This window comes from Macrobrachium rosenbergii, chromosome 42, assembly GCF_040412425.1.
Source record: "Macrobrachium rosenbergii isolate ZJJX-2024 chromosome 42, ASM4041242v1, whole genome shotgun sequence".
In the NCBI taxonomy this organism is placed as follows: Eukaryota; Metazoa; Arthropoda; class Malacostraca; order Decapoda; family Palaemonidae; genus Macrobrachium; species Macrobrachium rosenbergii.
In genome coordinates, this window is record NC_089782.1 from 17,178,122 (window position 1) to 17,188,098 (window position 9,977).

A 9,977-nucleotide genomic window follows, 5' to 3' on the forward strand; every position below is an offset into this window, starting at 1 on the left:
GGAGAGCCTTCATACGCTGGAAGCAAGAAAGCTCGCAAGATAGACAGAACTAGCGAAGGGGTTTAAGAAGCGTTACCGTGCTACTAATGAACCTGTGCACAGGAAACGGTCTGTGTTGCAGATGTTCTTGGCACGTGGTATTCATCTCAGATCCAGCAATTAAATGATTAAACAACTGATTGTGATTAACACCTTGTTTTTGTAACTTAAATTTTCGTCGTTCACCTCCTACAAAAGTGTATTCAATATGTCTAATATGCTGGTGTACGTTTGCATGTACAGTTACATTAAATATTACCACTTCCTTATTCGTAATTAAGAAAAAAGGTAATTAACACAATTTAAACCTCTCTCTCTCTCTCTCTCTCTCTCTCTCTCTCTCTCTCTCTCTCTCTCTCTCACACACACACAAACACACTTTTTCTTTCTCTTTCTCTCTGGATGGTAAGTTACGTTGTTGGGTTTCAGTTACGCAATATTGAATTCAGAGGGTCTAATTGCCTAATACACACACACATACATACTTTACATCATATATATATACAGTATATATATATATATATATATATATATATATATATATAATAATATATATATGTATGTATGTATGTATACACATACATATATATATATATATATATATATATATATATATATATATATATATATATATATATATATATGCAAAGTATGTATATATGTGTATTAGGCAACTATACATATATATACACATATAAAGATATATTTATGTATATATACATATATATATTATACATATCAACATATGTATGTATATTAGCTATATATATATATATATATATATATATATATATATATATATATATATATATATATATATATATATCTCGATATACACATAAACATGTATATATATGTACATACATATATGAATATATATATATATATATATATATATATATATATATATATATATATATATATATATATATATATATATATATGTATATATATATATATATATATATATATATATATATATATATATATATATATATATATATATATATATATATATATATATATATATATATATGTGTGCGTATATATGTGTGTATGGGGAATAGCAGAAAGCATACTGAAGCAAAGGAGAGCGTGAAAAAGAGGTGATTAGTGTAGTGTGTATAAGGTTACTCGACAACGCTACTGAATATCCCCAAGTGCAGTTCATGAAGCAGCTGATGTTCGGGAAATTTACTGCACAGGGGTTTATGCCTGATTCATCTGTTAAATATGCAAGACAAATGTGCTAGTAACCATGACCATTTCTTCTACTAAAGCAACGCTCGACTAGAGGAAATGGCTTATTGCTATCTAAACACACACACACACATATACTGTACACACACACACATATATATATATATATATATATATATATATATATATATATATATATATATATATATATTATATATAGTTTATTTATTATATACAAAGCCAAAGACACATCTCCATCTGAAGGTCGGGGTCACTAATTTTTCAGGTTTTATTCTTATGTAGCCTATTTGCAATATGTTCAAAAGTCCGTGATGATAGTATAAACATTGTTTTATGATGTTTTGTGAATGAATCACCATCGAAGCCCCTGATTTGACGTAAATCGTGCAATCGTTATTTTCTTATTAAAAACCTTGTTACTTGTTCGTTCTTAATCGATAGTGAGTGGCGGTTTCTTCAGTGAAAGAACATGAAAGTAAAAACGGCTGTTCCTTATAAATTTTTCATGTGTCCCCTCTTCTCTAGATAAAGAGAGTCCCTGTCATGCCATTGAAATGTCGACTATGATCTGTAATTTTCTGTAATGCCAGTGAACTGTTGTTCATGTACATTTAATACCAGTGAACTGTTATTCATGTACATTTAATACAACACAGTCCACTGCATTTCTGAACCTTACAGTCCACATAAATCAATATCTTGTGGTACTGTGACCGAGACAGGCACAAATGCCCAAAACAAGCCAGCAAGGGTAAGGTGTTCAAGGGAATGAGAAGCCTAATGTGGACCTCTGTATTATGCCCAACCAGCGGATGATGACAAACCAAACTATGGAACGCAGGCAAGCCGAGTCACTTGGGAAATCCAAAAGAGGCTCCCACATATTGGAATTAAGCAGTACAAGCGCCTGTTCAGAAAAGTTGACCATCAAGTAGCCAATTTCATCAGAGTACCTGTGGATTGTGAAACCTGATGCTCACGTAGTAATAATAGAGAGAGAGAATCAGAATTAGACAAGAGAGTGTCTACAATTAATGATATACAGGCAGTCCCTGGGTTACGTCAGGTTTGGGTTACTTCGTTCCCGACTTGCAGCGCTTGCCTCATGGCGGCCTTAGCCCCATTTTTTTCGGCGCTGTAAGTCGATTTACTGCGCCATTAATGGCGCTATAAGTGCTATAATAGGAATATATTCCCATTATAATTATGATGCTTCGGGTTACAGCACGACGTCAGGGATGGAAACCCTGCCGTAAAACGAAACCCTGCCGTAAAACAGGGACTGCCTGTAGTTTAGAAAAGTTATACCAACCATTACATACAGACCCTAGATCAGTAGACAGCGTTGAAAGGGAACTAAGTATCCAACCTGAAGAAGAACTAACCCCAGATGGCAATGTGCTCTAAGGGTAAGTCTACATGTCATAAACACACGTTGACAATTTTCGCACACTCATCACCAACATGTTGAATACAAGTAAACAACTTACTGGTAGTTCCAACTAGTGCTTCATACGAGTATCTACTGATGGCCAAACATTCGTTCTCCACTTACAGTCTCTGACTTGTTTTCAACCTGTTTGTGATATGGAAGCGATAAGATGCCGCTGTGTTTGTATAACATGTTTTACTGCAGTGTGGACACACCCTTAGTTATCATACATTGTCCAATTGCCTTTCGTCCACTTTGATACAACAGTTTAGTTTGTTTATGAAAACAAAACCAACTTCATTCACAAATACATTTGGCAAACTAAAAAAAAAAAACATAAGGAATCGGTGTTCAATTAGTGGTTCCTCGTTCGGGGCTGCTTGCTGATCATATCTACTTTAACTGAAAATACACACATTATTTATATTTATATATATATATATATATATATATATATATATATATATATATATGTATACACATATATATGTATGTATGTGTGTATATATATATATATATATATATATATATATATATATATATATATATATATATATATATATATATATATATATATATATATATATATATATATATATAACCAACATTAAACAGTTTACCCTAACATGGAGTGAATCCAAAGAAAATAGAAACACAACGGTCATGCCCCCATTCATAATTTTACTGCAGAATCGTGGAATGACAACCCAACACCGGGCCCCCCGCCCCCCACCTCTTCCTCAACCCATCGCCAGTCACTACTATCTTTCACTTATTTACTCTGGAAGGAAGGGTGGCACTATTGAGATATAATCTTCCGATTTCTCAGGGATGGGGCTGCTGGCTCCACACCATTTATTTATTTATTTTTACCCTAGCAGGCTTTAGGACCAATGTGTTGCTAGGTGGACTTCTAGGCATTGGGTCCTTATGAACGTTCGAAAAAAACTGTGACGCTGCAATGGTGTCTTCTTATATAAAAGTATATATGTGTATGTATACGTGTATATATATACATACATACATATATATATATATGTATATAGCCTCTATATATGTGTGTATATATACATACACATATTTTTATATAAGAGAACATATTTTTTCTATAAATATACATGCATACATGTATATATATACATATATATATCAGAGAGAGAGAGAGAGAGAGAGAGAGAGAGAGAGATAATCAATAGCAAGAACTGGCAGTGCTCTATAAGGTCTCCGTTTGATTTCAGCAAATGTACAAACAGCACTGAAAATGACCACCCGAAATCTTTCCGTGGAACATCCTAACTAATGGTGTCTGTTCGACCTTTCTTTTATCACAAAATATAAGAGGTCAAAAATGCCAAAGCATAAGATGCCCTAAAGATATCATTAGCCCTTGTGGCCTGTCGATATGGGCCCTCACCGACTGATATCAATACTGGATGTATCAATATCATTCATTTAGATGCAGTCTCAGTTACTGGTGTTGTATTTGTGTACTTTCTGAATTATTTTTGCTTACTAGTTATTTTATTTGGTATTTTTGCTCTACTGCTCTTCCTTTTACTTGTTTCTCTAGGGAATAGAATATACAATTTAGGCTGAAGGCCGAGCGCTGGGACCTATAAGGTCATTCAGTGCTGAAAGGAAAACTGAGAGTAAAAGGTTACAAAGGCCTAAAAGGAGGAAAACCTCGCAGTTGCACTGTGAAACAATTGTTAGGAGAGGGTGGAAAGTAAGATGGAAGAAAGAATATGAATGGAGGTACAGTAAAAGGAATGAAAGGGGTTGCAGCTAGGGACCGAAGGGACGCTGTAAAGAACCTTCCTTAAGTATTGCCTACAGTGCACCCTGCGTGAGGTGCACTGGCGGCACCACACCCCTACAGGATGCTTTTCTAAGGAACCTTGACCAGGGTAGTCCTGGGCCTTTTAGCTGTTCCCACGTGATCTTTTCCAAACTTTGGTAGATAATAATGCTCATAATGAAGTCTGTTTTATAAGTAGAGCGACGAGAAGGCAACTGAATGCCTGCATATATCCCACGCCTATTGCCTGACAAATCAATTTCGATCTCCGAGATTGCAATGGATCCTTTGTGAAGGTGAAAAACCACTCATTAAGGAAATCCATCCAATTTAAGATTTTTTGTGAGGGGAAAAAGCCATCTAATATATTATGATTTTTGTGATCTAGGGGAGCAAGATCCATCCCAGTGTCGTGTGATGGTAAAAGTGGCCATCCAATGCAGCTGGTTTTCCCTGGGCTTGGGGAAAATACATCCATTGCAGTAACTGAAAAAGACCATCCACTGAACATCCATCAGAGTAGTATTTTGGGAACTGGGGAAAAAACGACCGCAAGTAATATGTTGTGATCTCGGGGAAACAAACATCTGTGGTCCTTTTATGACCTAGAAAAATTATACCAATTACCATATGACAATTTCTGACCAATAAAATAAAAAAGTTTTTTGTGGTCTGGGGTAAAACTCCTTCCCTCTTCAGTCGATTTTTGTGACCAGGAAAACTCTTCCAGTGTAACATTTTTGTAGACCTTGGGGAAAAAACTTCCCATTGTAGTTGACAGTTTGTGCCCAGGAGGAATACCCCTTTCTTTAGTCTCTCTTGCCGTGTCCAGAAAAAAATCCCTTACACCTTTTTCCGCTGTAGTCGTTTTTTGATGAGCTAGGGAAAAAAAAAATCCCATGGTGGTCGATGTTTTCTAGTCAGGGAGATAAACCTTCTCACTGTAGTGGATCTTTTCTGAAACCTTGCCCTTTTCCTGCCAGGGAGGAATCCTTGCCGCTGTAGTCAGTTTTTTAGGCCAGGGAAAAAATCTTGCCACTCTACTGTAGGTGATCTTTTCAGAGCAAGGAGAAAAACCTTTCTATTGCAGTCGATATTTTGCAGCTTGCCCTCGAAGTCGATTGCCCTCGAAATCGATTTCTTCCGACAAAGGAGAAAAACCGTGTTGTGGAATGGAATGAAATATAAAATTTAGGCCAAAGTCCAAGCACTGGGACCTATGAGGTCATTCAAAGCTGAAAGAGATATTGAGAGTGAAAAGGCTTTACAGTTGTAACAGGAGGGAAACCTCGCAGTTGCACTAAGAATCAACTGTTAGGAGAGGGTAAGACGGAAGAGAATATGAACGGAGTTACAGTAAAAGGAATGGAAGGTGTTGCAGCTAGGGGCCGAAGGGACGCTGCAAAGAACCTTCAGTAACTACAGTGCACCGCGTGGGTTGTGCTGACGGCAGCACTACTCCCCTACGGAGAAAAAAAAAGAACCTTGTCATTGAAATCGATTTTCTCCGGCCAGAGAGATAAAACCCTTCCAATGTAGTCGTTTTTTCTGATTCGGGGAAAAAAAATCCCCCGTATCAGTTTTTTTATGACCTGCAAAAGAGCCATCCACTGCTTTAGGTTATTTTGTAGTATAAGAGCGGGTTTTTTCGAAGCGGGTAAAACCATCCATTCCAGTTTTTTACATGGGAAAAACCTCAACCGTAGCCGGACTTCTTTATGAAGTGGTAAACCATCCACATCATGGGATAAACCATCCATTACATTACATATCTGTGATACGGGTAAAAACCCATCCACTGAAGTAGTTATTGTGATATAGAGAAAAACCATCCATGGGATATTGTCTTCATTTATAAGGGCATGACCTCTGCAATACAAAATGAAATTTCTTTGCGATGGCAACATATACCTATCAGCAATGTCAAGATGTATTTCCCTACAATGCCAAGACACAACTAACCAATGCCCGAAAATATGCTCCCATATCAATTCTTTGCAACAATATGTTTCCTTGCAAAGACTGCCCTTCTCTGCAGTGCAACATATATTTCCCTGTAAAGCCACAACGCATTCCTCTGTGATGCTAGGAGATATTTTTCTAATACGGTTCTTTGCAATGTAATATATTTTTCCGCATTACCAAATACGCTTCCATGCAATGCTGAAACGTGTGTCTCAGCGATGCCGGAATGTATGTTCGTTCTTCTAATGCTGCTCTTCAATTTAAGAATATCTTTCCAGCATTGCCAAAATATGTTTCCTAGCAGTGCAAAAAGACATTTCTAGGTGTTGTCAATAAATATCACCCACTAAAACATTTTCTTTGCAGTGGATGGATAAGCTTAAAAGCCCAACAAAGTATACTTCTCCGGGAAATGTTTCATTACTATTCTCCGCAGTCTAAAAAATATATTATTATTATTATCATTCTTCAGAGGTAATAAAACTAAGACAATAACGAAACTTTATATTGTCCTGAGGAAACTTGATACACCTGCTACGCGCTCATGAGAAGATTGTAAGAAGAATAGAGAACGCTCTGTATAAATTGAATGCCTTTATTTTCAATGATACTGCCCTCAGAGAAGGTCTCCTCCCTTATTATTATTATTATTATTATTATTATTATTATTATTATTATTATTATTATCATTTGAAATAAGGCACATAATAACGTGCGAAATACAAGTCTGTTTGCAGCGCAGTCACACAGTGACTCCGTGACCTAGCGGGGAAGCGACCTCGTCCCTGAACCAAGATTGATAGAATATAAGAATTGGGGCCAAAGGCCAAGCGCTAGGACCTACGAGGTCATTCAACGCTGAAACAGAGACAGTAGAAAGGTTTTACAGTCGTAACAGGGGGGGAAACCTCGCAGTTGCACTATGAATCAATCGTAAGGAGAGGCTGGAAAGTAAGATGGAAGAAAGAGAATATGAAAGTAGGTACAGTAAAAGGAATAAAAGGGGTTGCAGGTAGGGGCCGAAGGGACGCTGCAGAGGTACAGTTAAAAGAATGGAAGGGGTTGCAGCTAAGGGCCGAAGGGACGCTGCGGAGGTACAGTTAAAGGAATTAAAGGGGGTTGCAGGTAGGGGCCGAAGGGACGCTGCAAAGAACCTTCAGTAATGCCTGCATTGCACCGCATGAGGTGCGCTGACGGCACTACCCTCCTACGGGACTGAACCAAGAGGCCTCAGGTTGGACCCCAATGTGATTGTGACTACTTAACCAAGAAGCTGTCCTCACATTGCTGTAGCAACGAGAGAGATCGTGGTTTCTGCTGCATTTAGGCTCTCATTTACTCCTACTTTATCTATCTAATGATCTTGTGTGGCTGCAAGTCAAAATTAAATGCCCAGAATTCATGGGTGGAAAAATATACAGCGTTCTGTCTACATTTAATTAATTAACTGGATGGTTTGATTACGGGTGGCCTCTACCCATTGAAAACTTCACATCTTCAGTTTGTTTTGAGAAATATCAAATTAAAAGCAATAAAAGCAGAACCCAATGTATTTTTCCACCTATGATTTTCAGATCGTAATATTTGATTTGTAACCGTCAAACAAGGTCATTAGGCAGACAAAAATAAATAAGAAAATGGAGTTCATAACTGAATCTCTTTCTGTATTAATATAATTTAATTAAAAAATACTCATAAGAGCATGAGACTTGAGATGGTGAAACAAATCCAAAGTTACGTATGGGTGCATATATTTTAATATATGTACCCATACATAACTGTGGCTTTCTTTCTACATTATTATCATCATCACTACAGCTCTTTCTGAGGAAAACCATCCTAACTGTGCAACTGAAAACTGTTCGAGTACTCTGAGGGCACAGATCTGCAAAAGGATCTGAAACAGCTGGGGCAGAATCAGCAATCGCTCAGCCAGCTGTTGCATCTCACAGCCAGCGACCGAGTAGGCACCATCTGATCCTAACACTCGTTCACAAGCCACATCATCGATCGGGTCCTGCGATCCTGTGCACAAAAGGCAACCAGACACACCAACAGCACATTTACACACCATCTTCTGCTTACAAACACCTTAAAGGAATTCTACTGGGTAGAGGAAAAAAAAGTACAAATTTCAAGCCAGCCTTGACAACATAACACCCTTCTCCTGTTCCGCCGAGCGGCCTGCTGCTATCCGCAATGCATTACGTATCGAGGAAAGCCATCGAGTATCTCCTGTTCTAAATATAAAAAAAAAGAGCTTCTCTATGGCTTCGGTATTTCGTAACTTCTGTATATCATCCGTGTATCGAGAGCTGTTGTGGAGATGTGACCTCTCTCCATCATCATAATGTTCAAGGGGCAAAAGAAAATGACTGCGGTCCCAGGCTGACTGTGTGCCAGTCAGCTGACACCAGATGATCGCTTCTGATTCGCCGGTATTCTGCTAAAATGGCACACGAGATCGTGTCCACGTGAACAAAGTCGGGATGCTTAAATATGGATCAGCTGCAAAACAAGAAGAAGAAGAAGAAGAAGAAGAAGGAGGAGGAGGAGGAGGAGGAGGAGGAGGAGGAGGAGGAGGAGGAGGATGAGGAGAATCAGCTGCAACGCAACAGAAAAAGAAGAAAAACAGAAGAAGGAGGAGGTACAGAAAAAAAAAAATCAAAGGCAGCAAACACTACTGGGCTAATAGTAAAACATGGAGGAGCGAAATGTTGGGAAGGTCCTCCTCGGCGGCCTCTTACCTGACGAATTCATGTTCTCTCTCTTCCTCGAGCTTGTGTCTGTGCATAACATTTTCGATAATCCTTCTTTCGTCCTCGGTCAAATGAGAGAGGTCTGGCATTACATCAGCCCCTCCGTCTGACGCCATCGTATGGGGGGGTCACGGGTTTATAGGGAGGAGCTGCTTGTCGTTTCTATCCTTTGTGTTTTCTTTTCTTTTTGTTTCAATTCTGTTTTCTTATTTCGTTTCTTTGTTTGAAGTTAAAAGGGGCTGGGTCGTCTCAGGCAGCTGCTGCAGATGCGTGTGAAAGCGTTTATTTATTTATTTATTTATTTATTTGGGTTCGTCTGGTTTCTTAGCAGCGGCAGCTTTGATTTCTCGCGCACGTGAAAAAGGAGGAAGAAGATTCGGCAACTGAAGTGGTTCAATCACTCAAGAGAGAGAGAGAGGACGTAATATATATATTATATATATATTTATATTTATACTAATAGATTTTCCTGTTAATTCTGTGACTTATTGTATTCCCCCTTTTCCTCGATTTCTTTGCTGAAATGGATTCTCTCTCTTTTCACCATTCGTCCATCAGGAATGAAGAGCAGCAATGATAAGTAATAACAACAAGGAGTCAAAATCTCTCACGACACTTCGGCCATTGGCTCCGGAGGTACGTCTCACTCTCATGCCTCAGGTTGATTCACCATCATTATCATCACCATCATCATCAACACCACCGCGATCTTTATCACCATCAACACCATCATCATCATCATCATCATCTTCTTCGTGTACAC

The 9,977-nt window shown here is 38.1% G+C and overlaps 1 protein-coding gene across 1 annotated transcript in view; it reads right to left on the reverse strand.

The window, feature by feature from the left end:
- The window catches only part of LOC136828003 (uncharacterized), a 244,466-nt gene extending 234,999 nt beyond the window's left edge, over positions 1–9,467 (reverse strand). The window contains 1 exon segment of the mRNA XM_067085615.1: positions 9,203–9,467. Within this exon segment, the coding sequence (XP_066941716.1) occupies positions 9,203–9,330 (128 nt within the window). The 5' untranslated portion in view covers positions 9,331–9,467.
- Between the last annotated feature and the right edge of the window lie 510 nt (positions 9,468–9,977).